General features: G+C 34.7%; 2 protein-coding genes and 1 long non-coding RNA gene across 4 annotated transcripts in view; 1 reads left to right on the forward strand and 2 right to left on the reverse strand.

Moving 5' to 3' along the window:
• LOC141377804 (uncharacterized) overlaps nucleotides 1-18,875 on the reverse strand; it is a 304,437-nt gene that overhangs the window by 201,175 nt on the left and 84,387 nt on the right. The window lies entirely within an intron of this gene.
• Nucleotides 1-18,875, reverse strand: part of rab34a (RAB34, member RAS oncogene family a) — a 626,412-nt gene that overhangs the window by 99,268 nt on the left and 508,269 nt on the right. The gene's annotated exons all lie outside the window — the stretch shown is intronic.
• traf4a (tnf receptor-associated factor 4a) overlaps nucleotides 1-18,875 on the forward strand; it is a 76,924-nt gene that overhangs the window by 42,632 nt on the left and 15,417 nt on the right. Inside the window, 1 exon segment of the mRNA NM_205762.1 lies at nucleotides 10,039-10,090. Coding sequence (NP_991325.1) covers nucleotides 10,039-10,090 — 52 coding nt within the window.

Consider the following 18,875-nt stretch of genomic DNA (forward strand, 5'->3'; position numbering starts at 1 on the left):
TTTTATATCCTAAGAAAAATGGCGAAATACTGTATGTCCCCTTTTAAAGTGGACTCACTGAGAAGTGAACAGTCCTGTTTATTCTGCATGTCTGATGCTGTTGTGGCTACAGGATGCAGAAGATGAGGTTTATGGAGAGACGAGAGCGCTGTATGTGTGTGTTGGGTGAAGGGGACAGACATGAATATGAAATTGGCCTGCAGGCGTTCTCGTCTGTCCTGCTGTTAGAACACATGGGCCTTCGTCTCGCTCGGCCGTCTCTCCAGCAGAGCATCTGTCAGGCCGGCCTGTGTCTTGGAGGATCTCTGACTGAGCTTTCACTTATTTGCCCCATTGTTCAGATGCCAGTGGGAGTGGGGCAGTTAAGTTACTTAAGAACATTAACTAGAGGGATTAAAAAAATAGAGAAACAAAAATAATCTTCAACATCTATTAATTTTGTAAAGATTTCACTTAACACAATGCAAAGCCAATCTTAGTACTAAGTTCTCTGTTTCTTAGTGTATAGTGACTGTTATGTTGTGTTGTTTTGTTTTGTGGTGTTAATACAATAGTATTTCATCAAAAATGCTAAATGTTTTTTTTTTACTTTTTTATTTTAGCATTTGTAATTGTAATCCTTCAGTTTATTTTAATTCAGTTAATTACCAAGTATTAATTGATGTATTTCTTATTTCTTTAGTTAGTTAGTTAGTTAGTTAGTTAGTTAGTTAGTTAGTTAGTTAGTTAGTTAGTTAGTTGTTAGTTAGTTAGTTAGTTAGTTAGTTAGTTAGTTAGTTAGTTAGTTAGTTAGTTAGTTAGTTAGTTCAGGTGTTCCCAAAGTTTTCAGCCCGCAACCTCCAATATAACAATGCAAGTGACTCGCGACCCCCAATATCTTCTGAGGTAGTTATTAATACAGAAACCTTGCATGCAACGGCACACATACTTCAATAGGCCCAAGTTTATTCTTCGTTTAATTTTTTTAAATGTATTTGAGTGCTGTAAATGTTTAACCTGGTGCCATAAAATCAATCTGCTGCATCTGACGCTATCGCTGTGTCTTTAAAATAATGTAATCACCCCAGGAGTCACAATCCAATAGAACCAGTAGCTAGAAGCTATTATGGTAGCTATATAGTATATATTGATCATAAACTACTATTTTTATCTTCAGCAGGTTATGGATGAAATATGGTAATTCTAATGGTTAATTGAAATAAATTAGATTTTTATAAATCACCAAGTCCCGACCTCCACTTTGGGAAGTCTGTTAAGCCCTGCTCAAACTGTGAGAATCAGCCATGATTTTGTCATCTGAGACAATTTGGAGAATCCTAAAAGAAGATTTCAGACACTTTCCTGCAGTGTGACTACAGCTGCAATGAGCATCCATCAAAGAGCCAATAAGAGCTTCGAATTTGATGATGCAATCCATGCGACAACTCAAATCACTGTGGGGAAATGTTTTATTGTTGAGACACACTGTGAGGAAAATTGCCAACAGATTGTTTACGTTTGCTGTGAGGAATTATTTCAGAACGTGGATAGTGAAAGTGTCTCGGCTAGATGACGTCAAACTCCAGGGGCGTTTTCTTTCATGTTTGGCGTGTCTTTATTGTCGTTTAGTCTGACTTTATGACAGATGTTATCTTACAGTGTACAGCCGACCTTTAGTTAGTTAGTTATTTATTTAGTTAGTTAGTTATTTTTCTAGTTGTTTAATTAATTTGTTTGTTTGTTTATTTGTTTGTTGGAATTTAACTAGGACTATTTTTTAAAAAGCTGAATGAGGAATAATACATAGAATAATTATTTGAAACATATTTAGTGTCACATTAACATATTTGCTTTGATTGGCATAAAATAATCCTCAAACGTCACTATAATAAATTCAGGATTCCCCACAATTCATTCATGCTGTTTCAAAACAAATCATTTAAGTTAGGTTAATTGGTTTTGACAAATTTAAGTGAATTGGTGAAATTAATTGAACAAACAATTAAGCTGTCCTAAATATGTCAAGAATGGAGTTGTTTCAGCTCATTCTAAATAAGTAGTCTGAATAATTATTTTCGGAGTGTTGTCTGTCATTTCTTATTTTATAATAGCTTTTTTTAATGTTAGCTTTTGTGTCTTGAAGTGGCAAATTTGAATATGTCTTGGTGAATTAGTTTTATATTAGAGCAATATTAGGATGACTACATGAAAGCAGAATTGCCATGTTAGAGTGAACGTCAGAGCAAGTTCAGAGAAACCCGTGCACGAGCTTTCCTCTCAACAGACACGAGGCCAAACATCAAGAGTTTTCAAGTGTTTCTTTCATTCCCGCTTCAGCACCGAAGATGAAATGCATTTGCTGATGTTCTCCTCCTTACGCTAATACTAATACTCTGCTGAAACATAACAAAAGCTATGCTTCTCATGCTGTTTTTTTTTTTTTATAACTATTGCATCTGAAACAAATGGAAAAAAACATCCCTTAAATTGCACACACACACACACACACACAATCTACGCTTGCAATAGGTTAATTTTGCTACTGTAGATGGAAATGCATTTGCAGAATAAATTAAATTTCAAACATAATACCCAGTTACTAATTGTAGTTCTTACCTTGTTTTATTTACTGCTGCTAGATTAACCATAACAACTTCAGCTATTTGGACTGCTGGATGGAAACGCATCTAATTCACTTTTATTTATTGCACATTTTTAAAATAATCACTTCGCGATAGGATTACAAACGCCTGATATTTTAAACAATGTGGAAGTGCTTTTTTCAGTTCGTATAGTACAATGGAGATTTTTTATTGTATACCGGATAGCTGTGTCCGAAATCAAATATTTCTCGTGTAGATATACTACATTTGAATTTACTTCATCACAATTATAAAAGTACATCTATATAGTTTGAATGTAAATGGAATTCAAGCGTAGTACATATGACCTACCTGCATCAGTTGGGCATAGAACAAATGTGTCAGTGGCATTATAGGATAGTAAAGTGTCTATTGCATGCGCACTACAGAATCTTGCTAGTAGTTAGGTATCCAGGTACTTCATGCTGCTACGACTTTTTTTGAATATTATGACTTGGTACTCATCACAGTGGCGCAGTGGGTAGCATGATCACCTCACAGCAAGAAGATCACTGGTTCAAGCTTCAGCTGAAGTGAAGTGTGCATGTTCTTACTGTGTTTGCATGGGTTTTTTCCGGGTGCTCCGGTTTCCCCCACAGTCCAAAGACATATATATATATATATATATATATATATATATATATATATATATATATATATATATATATATATATATATATATATATATACAGTATATATATATATATATATATATATATATATATATATATATATATATATATATATATATATATATATATATATAAAATCGAAACCGGATTTTTGATTAATTGCACAGCCCTAATATATATATATATATATATATATATATATATATATATATATATATATATATATATATATATATATAATTGAATTAGGGCTGTGCGGTGGCACTGTGAGTTTTGCACTTTCTATAAATAAAGTATTTATTTTATTTTTATACACATTAAAAAGTAATTAGATATTTTAAATGCAACAAGTTGACTTCACTTAAAAAAGCAAGTAAACCCATTGTTACTTATTTAAGTTATCTTAATGTTTCTAATTATGCTCATAATGTGTTTACCTGATCATTTTAAGGGTTTACTTTAAGCACTTTTTAAAGTAGACAACTAATAATTTTTTTACAGTGTTTGCAATCTCATCACTAATATCGATAACTAAATAAATAGCAGAAAATATTGTGATCAGCCTGAATGTAAAGTCTTGAGTACATGTTTTGATTGTTTTAATTATTGTTTTATTTATACACTGAAAAAAAAAAACTTAAACAGCACTACCTTAAAACACTATTTATTTGGGCTGAATTTAAACAAACAAATTAAGTTGAACATTACTTTAAATTCAGTCCATATAAATTGTGAGAAATTACAATCAGTTACCTTAAAAAGATGTAGTTAAACCCAGCTAGTGAACACAAAACAAATGAGTCCATAATAAAAGGAGATGTTCAGCTGGTATTCTGACCCCAGCCCTTTATTTACTTGCTAAGAAACGGGAGCGTCCAGCATATCTTCAGTCTGGTGTTTGTTCGTCAGTCAGTGGGCAGGACTGGGTTGTAAATCAGTGCATCTGAAAAGCCCAAAAGTCCCAGTGGAAGTACATTGATGGTGTTGTAATGTAGTCCAGCATGCATTGCGTTAGTCGGCGGGCCTCTGGTGGCTCATTGATTGACTTTTTGTGTTAAAGCCTGATGCTTTAATTGTGGCCTTGCTGACACACTGACCTTAATGGATGTGGCTGCCGTCGCCTCAGGCCTGAAGCTCTTTCCATCTGGCCATCAGTCTGCCCGGGACAATTCATGTCATGTGATGCTAGTTTCTCTTTACATTAGAGATCCATCAACGGACACACTGTGGCATTATTTGTCTTATATGGCAGGGACAAAGTTATTATTAACTTGTTTGGCCATCACAAGGTCTTGTGATGCTTCAGCGTACCATTCTATAGATAACAATGATGATCTTGTTTAGCAGTTTTAATAATACTTGCGAATAAATGGTGTTTAAAAAAATGCCAAAATGTAAATTCTGTCATTGTTTATTTACATGTTGTTTTGTTTTGTTTTGCTTTGCTTCGTTTTACTTTTGTATTGTTTTGTTTTATTTTTTTGTTTTGTTTTGTTCTGTTAAATTTAATTTTTATAATATTGTGTTTTTATTTTGTTTTATTTAACTTAATTTTTATTTTGTTTTGTTTAGATTTATTTTGTTGTTGTTTTCTTCTGTTTAACTTAATTTTATATTGTTTTGTTTTTTGTTTTGCTTTGTTTTATTTTGTTCTTATTCTTTCATTCATTCATTTTCATGTTGGCTTAGTCTCTTTAACAATCCAGGGTCGCCACAGGATCCAGGGTCGCCCTTCCAGCAACCCATCTCTGGGAAACATCCACACACACATTTACACACACTCATACTCGTACACAATGGACAATTTAGCTAACCCAATTCACCTGTACCGCATGTCTTTGGACTGTGGGGGAAACCAGAGCACCCAGAGGAAACCCGCGCAAACGCAGGGAGAACATGCAAACTCCACACAGAAACGCCAACTGAGCCGAGGATCAACCCAGCGACCTTCTTGCTGTGAGGCGATAGCACTGCCTACTGCGTCATTGCTTCGCCTTTTTTTGGTTCTGTTTAACTTAATTTTATATCGTTTTGTTTTTTGTTTTGCTTTGTTTTATTTTGTTGTTTTGTTTTGTTTTGTTTTGTTTAATTTAATTAAATTTTGTTTTGTTTTATTTAATATTGTTTTATTTTTCTTTGTTCTGTTTCATTTTATTTAATTTTATATTGTTTTGTTTTAAAAAAATAGTTTTAAATAGTTGTTTTGTTCTGTTCTGTTTTGTTTTATTTTGTTTTAAATTGTTTCGTGTTACTTTGTTCTGTTTCGTTTTATTTAACTTTGAATTGTTTTGTTTTCCTCTGTTTAATTTTATTTTATATTGTTTTGTTTTGTTTAATTTAATTTAATTTTAAATAGTTTTGTTTTGTTCTGTTTCATTTTGTTTCATTTCGTTACCTGGTAGGTTTTTGTTCTTCCATTACGCTTTCTGGTAACCTTAAATTTGAAGATTAAAAAAAAGATTATTTAAAAAAATGAAATTATATCTCATAAAGATATCCCATGGTTTCATTCAAGTAAAATTATGATCAATTTATATTATTTTGTTACTTCATTTTAAGCAATTTAACTAAATATTTAAATATACTTAAAGAAAAATAATTATTAAACTCAAATTGAATTATTGAACTCAAATTCAAACTATTAATAAAATATTTGTAAAAATCAATAAATATACTTATTGTTGTAAATAAGTTACAACATAACTGTATAAAATTACACAGCATTTACAAAACAATTGCAAGTAAGATATGTAATACATTTATTCTCATTTTCTAGTAAACACTCCAAAAATTTTTTCTTTTAAAGCTTAAATAATCATCTTTACAGTATGTGAAGCCCACACTGTAGTATCATGTTCATCAGTACAGTTTAATGGCATCTGTAGGCAGTCGCAGGCAGTATTAACACATCTCTCGGGACGCTTCCACAGATGGTCTTTTTGGCCGTATTTTTATGTAAATAACAGTGCTGTACAGTAGGACACACACACACACACACACACACACACACACACACACACACACACACACACTGCCCATCAGCACTATCTGCACTCACTTCTATTATTTATCCAGTGAATATTTCATGGTGACATCCTTGTTCTGGACGTCCCGCTCTGCCAGAGGGGCCCCGCTAATGAGGCACGACGGCCCTCTCAGCTGGTCGCCTCACAGCCGGGTTAAATCTCATGTCTTCTTGAGCTTCTTCACGTCCCCTCACTGTGTCTTTTGCTCAGCTCCTTTCGGCGATGTTGTAAGCGGGTCACTAAAAGGCTGCGTGATTAACCTTCATCCTGAATAAAGGGCAGAGAGTTTATATTTGGAAGTACTTGCTAAGGCAGGAGTGCTATGTGCTCAGTGTTCTGGTTTACACATTCAACGTTACTCATTTAAAAAAAGGTAGTCCTAAAGTTTGTGCTTGTTTGGAAGTACTTGCTAAGGCTCGGATTGCATAATCAAGATTTATTTATTTATTTATTTTTTAAAAAGGTAGTCCTCAAGTTTGTGCTATAAATGTGAATAGAACTTGTTTTTGATGCATACTCAACCCTTATATACTGTTGAGGATGTTTTCATCCACTCTGGGGTGATTTATGTCTTAATTTGGCGACAACTGTTTCTGTGTTTCAGTTAGCAGAATGATTTTTTGCTGACAAATCTTATTTGACACATATTTTGAGAGAATGCTTTGAAATTCTTTTAAAAACTCAACAGTATATACAATCTGTATTACCCCTTTTGTTATGTTAGAGATGAAAACACCACTAAATTAAACTGCTGTAAAAATGCATCAGATAAATATAGACTGTGAAAAAAAAGTTACAAAAAATCTAGTCCACAATTAGACTTATATTGAAAACACGTCATTTTGTGTGTGATTTTCACCAAATCAGTGACATCATTTGTGAACTTGGCAATTAAAGAGTTAAATCCTGTATTTTCTAAACAATTTAGTAGTTTTGGTCAGGACTGGAGGTTGATTAACAGATTTTTGCAAAATAATCAAAACTAATTTTTATCTGATGAATTTTTACAGCTGTTTAATTTAGTTGATGTTTTCATCCCTAACATAACAAAAGGGTAGTACATTTGAACAGTGCACAAGGGTTAAATATGCATCTGATGAAATATTTCAAGTATCAAAACAGTATATATATATATATATATATATATATATATATATATATATATATATATATATATATATATATATATATATATATATATATATATATATATATATATATATATATATTAGAATGTGTGCTATTTAAATTCTAAAAATAAACATTGATTTTTAATATATATTTTTAAAGCATACATTTTATTTATTATGCTTTACTGTGCTTTCTATTTATTTACTTTTTGTAGATTTTATTTTAAAGGGGTCATGAAAACATCTCTGACTTGTACAGTATATTTACACTGAAGAGTATTTAATGAGCATGTATTCTACTTTTGGTTTTAAATGTAACTTTTAATGTGCATTTTTGATGCCTGAAAAAAAAATGTCAAGGCGATTCACTTGATTTCCCTGATTTCATGAAGAAAAAATAAATGAAGGTTTTCATACATGTTTTATTATGTCAAAATACATATTTTAACAAAAGTAATTGCTATATAAATACTTAACTTGTGTACAAAATTTACATGTAGTGATCAGTGTTGTTTTAGTATTGATAAGGCCATACAAGACATGACAGAAATTGAAATAAAGCCATTCAGAAACACAGTATTGCACTTACTGCACTCCAACAAAATGGTATGGTTTATAATTTAATAAATACATTTTAAAGCTCTTTAACATTATTAAATGAACATGCTGAATCACTAATGATTTACACTGAGTTACAGTTCTTAAGCTCATTTTCAAACAGTACATTTTCAAGATCTGAGGTGAACTATCTGTTGCTGCTTTCAGTATTATAGTTATAAATGTCATGTGAAATGGCACTCAAACTCACATTATTAGCATTTAACACTGAATAAAGCACATGGATGTACCTGAGGCAATCAGTTTTCTGTTTTTCAGCCGCAAGAAATAGAAGCCGTTTCTAAAATATAACTTTCTGGTGTTGGTTTGGACAAAAACTCCTTTTAATATGGAAATTATTCATGTGCCATTGCTTTTATTTAGAACACGGTTTAAATCAGCCTTTGGGCTAAACCAGTGGTCACCAAACTTGTTCCTGGAGGGCCGGTGTCCTGCAGATTTTAGCTCCAACCCTAATCAAACACACCTCAACAAGCTAATCAAGGTCTTACTAGGTATACTTGAAACATCCAGGCAGGTGTGTTGAGGCAAGTTGGAGCTAAACACTGCAGGGACACCGGCCCTCCAGGACCAGGATTGGTGACCCCTGGGCTAAACAATCAGACACACTGCTGTTGGTGTTGTCAATCTGGCAACCTCCGCTTGCGTGTGTTTTGAATTAGGAGTGCAATACCTAGTTCAACCACTGGATATCAAACTTACTGCTCTTTTAGAGCGATAGTTCATCCCAAAATGAAAATTCACTCACACAAAAGATACTATGCAAGTCTATGGCCAGCAATTTAGAAAAAATTTCAAAATATCTTTTTTTTGTGTGTTACAAACAAACGATTTGGATTCCGGAAAGCTTTATAACCACTCAAGTGTGACTAAATACTTGTGACTGTTAGGGATGTAACGGTATCAGAATTTCACGGTTCGGTAATACCTCGGTATGAATGTCACGGTACGGTATTTATTGAATCATTTACAGGAAAAAACAAAACTTATGAAAATACTCCAAAAAAGTGCCAAAAGTGTCAATGACATACAAATTAGCCATCTATCTGTAAGCTTTGAAAAAGGAACTTCAATTTTAATAATAAAAAAATATTAAACCATGTAAAAAAATAAAGTTTCAATTTAGTATTGTTGAAAACTCATCACATTCAACATTTAATCACTCACTCACTCAGATAGAGATGGCTTTAAAGGAAAATTATCATATAAATATAATCTGGTAAAAGCTGGTATCTCTGGGTATTTACAATGTCCCCTGCAACAGAAAAAACCCTCTCATTTGGGACTGAGGTTTCTGGGACAAGAGAGATATGACTTGGCCCAGGTTGACAGCAGTGGGTAACGTTGTGCATTGTCTTTCCCCCACTTGAGAGGACAAACCATGAGTGAGATAGAGGTCTCATGTCTGCATCAATCTGAACAGTGTGCTGACAACACCGCTATTCAGTACGCTCGCGACAACACAGCTGATAAGAACTCGCGCGACAACACCGCTATTCAGTACGCGCACGACAACACAGCTGATAAGAACTCGCGCCAGAACACCGCTATTCAGTACGCGCGCGACAACACCGCTATTCAGTACGTGCGCGACAACACAGCTGATAAGAACTCGCGCGACAACACCGCTATTCAGTACGCGCACGGCGACCCGCTTCTAGCAGCACACTCCATTTCCGCATTACTGGATCTGTAGCGATAACAGACCGCAAGGGATGATGGTCAAGCATGGGCTGATGGGAATTGTAGTTTTCGCTACCTCCCGTTCGCTTCATTCGCCTGAGCAAATTTTCTCAGAAGACCTATAGTTTTACCGAGTCATGCGACTACGGTAATATCGAAAAAAAATTTATATTGCAGTATGATGGTATTTACAATACCGTTACATCCCTAGTGACTGTACATTTTCCTTTTTGAATGAACTATCCCTTTAATTTCAGATTAAACTTTTTTTCTAAATATGTTTACGGTGTGAGACTAATGTTGTATGTTTCCTCTTTTGTGTTGGCAGTGAGGGGGTCTTCAAGTGCCCGGAGGACCAGCTCCCATTGGATTACGCCAAGGTAATTCACTCAGCTGTAATCTCTGTTGTAGCACAGATTACTGTTCAATCTCTCCCACAGTGATTGACTTCCAGTGGAGTCTCAGAGGCCTCGTTCTGTGCCTTTATTCGGTGTTCCGCTTTCCTCGAGTGGCTTTGCTGGAGTGTGCTGTGAGTCAGTGAAGAGCCAGAGGCATTGAGTCCTCGTCCATGCTTCTCAAAACACAGGAATAATCACACTAATGAACTACCACAGGCCACACATTTCACCGGGCATGGGGAAATGAATGGAGATGACACAGGGATTCAGTGCTGTGTGGCTTTTCTGCACCACTAAACAAACCTGTAAAAAATATTATTTTATCCTTTATTTACTTTGTTTGTTCTTTAATGGTGCAGAAAGTATACAGTGCTGTCAAATGAATAATCACAATTTTATCCAAGATAAAAGTTTGTATTTACATGTTATAAATTGCATCTAGAAAGTATTCATAGCTCTTTACTTTTTCTACATTCTTTTATGTTACAGCCTTATTCAAAAATGCATTAAATTCATTTATTTCCTCAAAATTATATGCACAATGCCCCATAATGACAATGTGAAATGCATTTTTTTAAAATTGTTGCAAATTTATTGGAAAATAAACACTGAAAAATCACATGAACTGAAGTATTCACAGCAATACTTTGTTGATGCACCTTTGGCAGCAATTACATCCTCAAGTCTTTTTGAATATGATGCCAGGATGGATAGGAAATGACGATGTACAGCTATTTTTGATCTCTCCAGGGATGTTCAATAGGATTTAGGTCTGGGCTCTGGCTGGGCCACTCAAGGACATTCACAGAATCGTTGTGATGCGACTCCATTGATATTTGGCGGTGTCTGAGGTCAAGAGCACTCTGAAGCAGGTTTTCATTCAGGATGTCTCTGTACATTGCTACATTCATCTTTTCCTCTATCCTGACTATTCTTCCAGTTCCTGCTGCTGAACATCATCCCCACAGCATGATGCAGCAACCACCATGCTTCACTGTAGGGATGGTATTAGCCTGGTGATGTGCAGTGTCTGTTTTTCTCCAATCATAACGCCTGGCATTCACTCCAAATAGTTCAATTTTAGTCTCATCAGACCAGAGAATTTTGTTTCTTATGGTCTGAGAGTCCTTTAGTTACTTTTTGACAAATTCCGGTCGGGGAGTGGCTTCAGTTTGGCCACTCTTCCATACAGGTCTGATTGTTGGATTGCCTCACAGATGTCCTTCTGTAAGGTTCTATTTTCTCCACAGAAGAATGCTGGAGCTCAGACAGAGTAACCATCAGGTTATTGATCACCTTCCTGAATAAGACCCTTCTTCCCCGATCACTCAGCTTAGATGGCTGGCCAGCTCTAGAAAGAGTCCTGGTGGTTCCAAACATCTTCCACTTATGGATGACGGAGGCCACTGTGCTCATTGGAACTTTCAGAGCAGCAGAAATTATTCTGTAACCTCCCCAAGCCTTGTGCCTTGAGACAATCCTGTCCCTGATGTCTATCGACAAATCTTTTATTTCATAATTATAATTTAGAATTTTGAGGAAATAAATGAATTTAATCCATTTTGGAATAAGGCTGTAACATAAAAAATGTGTAAAAAGTGAAGCACTATGAATACTTTCTAGATGCACTTTATTATCATTTTCATAATTCATAAAAATTAACCTAAAATTATAATACTAATATAGTATAAAATTGTACAAGATTACCTACATTTGGTTGAGAATTATTGTGAAATTTGGCTAAGCTGTGTTGAGTTTATAAAAGGGTGTTTCAAAGTGATTAATCTCTTTATGAATGTATTAAATATTAATACAGTTGCCCCCACTGTAAGTATTTCCTATGCTATATATGATTTGAGTTAGGCAGTCATACCCTGGGCTTGTCTAATCTGCACCCAGCCACATTAAAGCAGGAATTTCACCAAATCTTTAATTAGTGTAAGTTAATTTTTCATTTTGCACTTTAGCTAATTAATCAGGTTGAGCTGGGAAAAATGCCACGAGTGTCGGCGTTCATTAAAGAGTCCTTTTTCTCATGTGTGCCCTAGAGACTGGGATTACGAAACCTCTGAGCGCTTCACAGATGATGACTATATATACTGTACCTTGAGTTTACAGAGTCATTTTAAAGTTACTCTGATTAGCAACTTGTAGGATGAGAACTTTTATTTTCATATTATATAATCATGATAAAAAACGTGTCCCAAATTTATTTGTTAATAATCTAAATTATTTGAAAGACATTCATTCCAACACAAACTACAAATCTGCCATTATTTGTTCTCCCTCTAACTTTTTCCAAACCTGTTTATTTTTTTTTATTTTTCTTTCTTTCTTTCTTTCTTTCTTTCTTTTACTTTCTTTCTATCTTTCTTTTTTCTTTGTTTATTTATTTTTTATTGAACACAAAAAAACGCCTTTTAAAAAATGTCGAAAACCAAAAAGCCTTTGGCATCCATAGTTTTTTTTTCTACTGTGAATGTCAATGGCTAGAGTTTCCAACATTTTTCTTTCTAGTTTAACATAAGAAATTTGATTTGATTTGATTTGATTTATTGGTTACAATATGTGGTCACACTTTACAATAAGGTACATTAGTTAATGTTAATTAATGCATTTACTATTATGAACAAAACAACACATCTACTACAGTATTTGTTCATGGTAGTTATTGTTAGTTAATGAAAATACAGTATAGTTCATTGTTAGTTCATGTTAACTTATGGTGCATTAACTAATGTTAACAAGCATGGACTTGGATGTTAATAATGCATTAGTAAATGTTCAGTTATGATTAATAAATGCTGTACATGTGTTGTTCATGATTAGTTCATGTTAGTAAATGCCTTAACTAATGAACCTTATTGTAAAGTGTTACCCAATATGTTTGTCTTAAAGTTTTTGTTTATTCACATTCACAAAAGATATAAGCATTCAAAATTTACAGTTTCTCACTTTCCGCCTATAAGAGTCAAGATTTTTTGTGACCTCACCATGCACTTTAGCTTTTCTTCAGATCTTTTAATCAGTCAAGTGCTCTTTGGTGTTTTAATTGTTCCACCTACAAGCTGAAGCTGATAATCAGTCACTTAAGATGCTTTTCCACTGCATGGCATGGCACGGTTCGGTTCGCACCGCACGTTTTTTCATGTTTCTTAAAAGTACTTGAATTTCTGACATCTTCGATTTAAGGCCTTGAAAGTACTTGAAAATATAGCCTACTTAAAAATGCATGTGTGGCACATTATGGCTCCAATGCTTGTGTTTACACAGTGGCCCATTTTTAAAAGTGTTCCAGGATCTTTCAAACTTGTACAAGAACTACAATTAAATGCAAATGTGTATCAATATTTTAGAAACTGCATTCGAATTTTACCAGTATTCAATCCAATGAATTTTATTAAAGCCTTTTAAACATGATTAAAATTGTTAAAATTTATGAAACTTACACATTCAAAACATTATCATTGCTCTGTCATTTTTAAAAAAAGGTTTAAAATGCAAGTAAAATGTTTCTTAGTACTGGGTTTTGACTGGAACGGGATCTGCTGCATAAAACATATGCTGGAATAGTTGTCGGTTCATTCTGCTGTGGTGACCAATGATAAATAAGGGACTAATCTGAAGAAAAATTAATGAAGGAATGAAAATGTTAAGAAAAGTAAGGTCTGTCATGACGCTACATATAGTAGGGTGTAAATTATAAAGATACTTGATTTAAAATAAACAATGCTTTAAAAAGTCCTTGATTCTGGCGTCTATGAAAGAATGGGAACCCTTGCTTTAGGGGGCTTTTTTAGAATTACTTTGGATGAGGTTCCATGTGAGGCGTGTTATTACCTATATGTGACCCATAAACATAACGGATTGGTCCACTCTTACTATATTGGTCCAGAATCATCACTAGATTTGCGACAAAAGACACCAAAGACACTTTTTTTAAATAGCCATCAGCAGCCACCGGTAAACAGTTTTTCTACCACAGCAATAAAATACACCTGAAATGCATTGTGGTCAGTAGAGGAGCTCCAGATGTTTTTCTTATTGGTGGTAGCCGATGAGTAGGCCCACACAGAATCTGCGAGTGAGCATTTTTAGCCCATCGAGTCTATTTATTTACTTGTGTAAATGTGTGTAAACTTAAAGTTATTGGTTTTGAATGAATTTCAATAGTATCAAGTATCAATAATTTTTTTTACAATACAGTTTGGTTCTTTTGTTAGATAGATATACAGTATTATATAAGAGACTTGTTTTATTTACCAAACAAGTGAATCTAATTGGATTTCCTATGCTTTACTTTAAGCAACATAAAAAGGTTTTTATTTTTTATTTCATATATTAAGTTTTTAGTAATGATACTACCAAAGTCATTCTGCATAAATCCGCAGACATTTACAATATCTAAAAATGTCCACAGACTCTGTCTGGTCCTACCGATGAGCAGATCTAGTAAGAGCTGCAAGAGACCACCCAGCATGAAAAAAAAATTGCACAGTCACATCAGTAAAGGCCGCACAACTACAGCGATAATCACACCTTTTTTAAGAGATACTAAACTGGAATGGAAATGTAAATTGAGCCACGTAAAGCTGAACCTAGGTGAATCGTGCCGAATCATACCGAGCAGTAGAAAGTGTCTTTTTTCACTTGTAACCGAGTGTTTATACAGTATATTTGCATGGGAACTTGCTTATGTAAGAAAATAATAAACGGTAGCAAACACGCTCAGGATTTGAACAAACTGAAAAGTCACAAGCTGAAAACACACTTTTTCAGGCTCTGGTTCAGAGAGACAACAATACAGATTCAGCACAGATTACAAAATGTATCAGATCTTTTAATAACCGTGAATGCTGTCATTTAAAGCAGAGAAGCAGCAGACAGACTGTTATAGACTGTTGTCATGAGTAACAGATGTGCTTTAGCTCCACCACTCTGACTGGCAGAGCTGTAACATAAACAAAACGCCATTGGCTATTTTCAAAAAAAGAGGAGGAGCTACTTAAAATATCATGCCCTGTATTCAGTTGAAATTTCCTCACACATTGAACCAAGCTACGCATTTCAAAGGGATCTTTAAATGGAACAGATTTTTTATTTTGCCCTAAATGAATCACCCGCTTAGTAGAAAGTATGCAAATTTCAGCCCTATTGCCATATTTGTAAGCAAACCGTGGTAACATCTGAGTCATGCTCTGCTGCAGTGTGTTTGACACGCTTCAGGATGGGCACATGCAACAACTTAAACCTGTTCTGTGTTGGAAAGAGCTTTAGTGCACTAATCCGCTGAAACTGTGATTTGCATGAAGTCAGGGGGGAAAACTCTACTTTACTCTACTACGTCTGATGCTCACAATCCTGAACGCACACACACACACAGTTATTGCACAGGCAGTCATTTTTAAAGAGCAGCGAGTCGCCCACAGATTACCCATCACCCCCGCAGGGCCGCAGATCACTGCCTGTCTCTGCCTGTTTGAGGCTGGGTTCACCTCACATTTCTCGTCTCATTCCATCCTCCTACTCTCACAAAGTTATATAGTGAACAGCTGCATTATTATTATGTTTCATTTCATTATGTACTTATGCTTTTCTTTTACAAAAGTAACTAAATGCAACTGTTCAAAAAAGCTATATTTGTTTTATGTACATTGTGTAGAATTTTTTTTCATGTTTTAAAAACTACATAAAGGGCGGCACGGTGGCTCAGTGGTTAGCACTGTCGCCTCACAGCAAGAAGGTCGCTGTTTTCAGTCCCGGCTGGGCCAGTTGGCATTTCTGTGCGGAGTTTGCATGTTCTCCCTGTGTTTGCGTGGGTTTCCTCCGGGTGACATGCACTGTAGGTGAATTGGGTATGCAAAATTGGCCGTAGTGTATAAGTGCGTGTGTGTAAACACAAGTGTATGGGTGTTTCCCAGTACTGGGTTGCGGCTAGAAGGGCGTCCACTGCATAAAACATATGCCAGGAAAGTTGGCGGTTCATTCTGCTGTAGCGACCCCTGATAAATAAGGAACTAAGTGGAAAAGAAAATGAATAAATGGACCGAGTTGGGTGTAACGTGTTCCTCAGTAACGCGTTACTGTATTACATTTTTGCAGAACGCAGTAATGTAACAAATTACAATTTAAATTTGTGTAATTTGATCACAGCTACTAACGTCAGTGTAATTGCATTACTTACATTACAAATATAGTTTTTTGAAGAAAAAAAAATTTTTTTAAATCACATTTTCCGCTTCAACGTCACTTAATAAGCACACACTTTTAAATTGCTAGAAGACGCAAGATGTAATAGCTGCTGACGAGAGTTGTTGGTTCTTCAAGTGGAAATACAGACATTACTTTGATTTCATTAAGCGTAAAAGCAAAAATATTGCTGTGAAATGCAGTTTATGTTTAGTCTTTAAAGAACTTTTAACTGATTTTAACTCAACCAGCAACTTGTTTAAGCACTTAAATAGAAAGCATTCTGGGACAATACTTATCACCAAGGAGGACACCGGTGCCCAAAAACACGTTGGCCAAACACAGCCTAAACAGTCTAAATTGGATTTTTGTGCAGGATCTGAATGTGAAGAGAAGCGTAGCTTCTTAGAGCAGTTCTCATATCTCATCTTTTGCGCACAAAACAAAATAAAACTAACTTATCTAAATGAGCAGCAACAGCCAATAAGTGACCAGATACTGATCTGCAACCTGTGAAACCAGCCTCATCTCACGAGGAAACATAACTATTTCACGTTTTGTCAGTTTAGTGGCTAATTCATATGAATTTGGATAAATTTGTATGATTTTAAGATGTAGCACTTAATCCTATACTCCTAAACCCAACCGTCACTGGGGACAAGTAAATCATACTAAATTGTACGAATGATGTACGAAAAATTATCCATTTACTCATGATGTTGTAGTTATTTATATTACTTTTTACATTTTTAAACAAATCTACAAATCATCATGTGTATGGCAGTATGGCTCAGATGGGAGAGTTTATCTTAAAAAAAAAAATCTGTCTATGAAAAAAAGCAAGTGTTTATTGTGTTTGTGTGTGGCTCCATACTGGGTGACATGGAAAGAAAACATCCACGTCCGCAGGGTCTGATGTGCTCAGTCATAGTCCGGCAGATCTGTGTGTGTATGTAAATCCCACAGGCTGGGGATTTGGGCTGATTGGATGGGGAACTGCTCATCCTTCATCAACTTTATGGATGAAGGGAAGATGCAGTAGCCGCTGGATGTAACATACACACACAGATGCACGTGTACGCTCTCGTTTTACAGGGCACTGGCTAAGGTCATGCAGCTTACATAATGTATTTGTGTTTTTAACAAAGCATTATTTTTTTGCACCTCTCTAAATGCAGTTTCACAATGTTGCATCATTGTTGTTTAATTGGACACAATATTGAAAAGATTTGATGCAAAAATAACTATTATATATTGTATCTTTTACATAAGTATATATGGTTCGTTTACATAAGTAAACATTTTGTATACAGTCAGGGAAATAAGTATTGAGCACGTCATGTTTTTCCCTGGGAATAATATTTCTAAAGGAGCTGTTGACATGGAACTCAACCAGATTTTGGTAAAAATCCAAACAATACAAACATAAAAATAAAAAATAAAAATCTGGAAAATGTGTAATAAAATACTGAACTACAAAAATGTATTTAATACTTTTATATAAAAGGCTTTGTTTTGGTGATGGCAGCTTAAAGACACCTCTCATAGGGAGAATGAAGTCACATAAATTGCTTAGGTTTGAGTTTTTCAACAGAGTGTAAAAATCTTGACGTTTCTGTGAGTCTCGTCTATCAAATCTGATCTTTATTTTGATTCAAGCCAGGTGATTGGCTGTGCCATTCTTCAGCTTGATCTTCTGAAACCCTTTTAAGAGTTTCCTTGGCTGTGTTTTGGATCATTGTCTTGCTCAAATGTCCACCCTGGTTTCATCTTCATCCTCCTGCTAATGTAGATGTTGGACTGAAGCGGCTGATATTAATTTACAATGACAGGGCTGAGGGCAGAGGGTTGCTGAAGAACTACTCGTGGATTTCAGCTGCTGTCTGGGCTTTCACTGCGTTTTTACACCTCCTTTTCTTCATGTGTTCAATACTTTTTCCCTGTGTCATTTCACTTTGAAAACTAATTAATTTTGTTAGCTTTGCATAGATGGATTTATTTTCGGTGAAATTTTCAAGTCAACATCACCTTTAAAAATATGTTTTCTTAGAAAAATGGTGATGCATTTAGGCTTATAGTTGTTTCCCCTATTGTATATAGACTTATAATGACATAAATCTTAAAATGATGGATATTTACTTATCATAAGTGACAAAATGTACCTCTTTTAAAAAAAACTTCTAATATTTATTTATTTATTGGTTTGTTTCCCATCCAATTTCTCTGTGATGTCACAAAGGCTGCATTAAACAATGCAGATTTGGAAGCTTATTATTAACAAGTGCCTGTTAGAATCTTAAGATAACATTGGCAATTATATACTGTACATGATTTGCATTGGTGTGAAGCGTTTTGAAAAAACTTAATCTTATTACACAATAATTGTGTTTTAAAGAGATAGTTCATTCAATAATTAAACAACTGAATCCCCATCATTTACACCTCCTCAGCTTGTTCTTACCTGTGTTTTTAACTGGAACTATACCATCAGAGTAAAGAAATTCAAGCTGTAGAATGGCCCAGCCAATCACCTGACTTGAATCCAATAAGGAATACAAAATACAGATCACATTTGACA

Source organism: Danio rerio, chromosome 15 (assembly GCF_049306965.1).
Source record: "Danio rerio strain Tuebingen ecotype United States chromosome 15, GRCz12tu, whole genome shotgun sequence".
Lineage (NCBI taxonomy): Eukaryota > Metazoa > Chordata > Actinopteri > Cypriniformes > Danionidae > Danio > Danio rerio.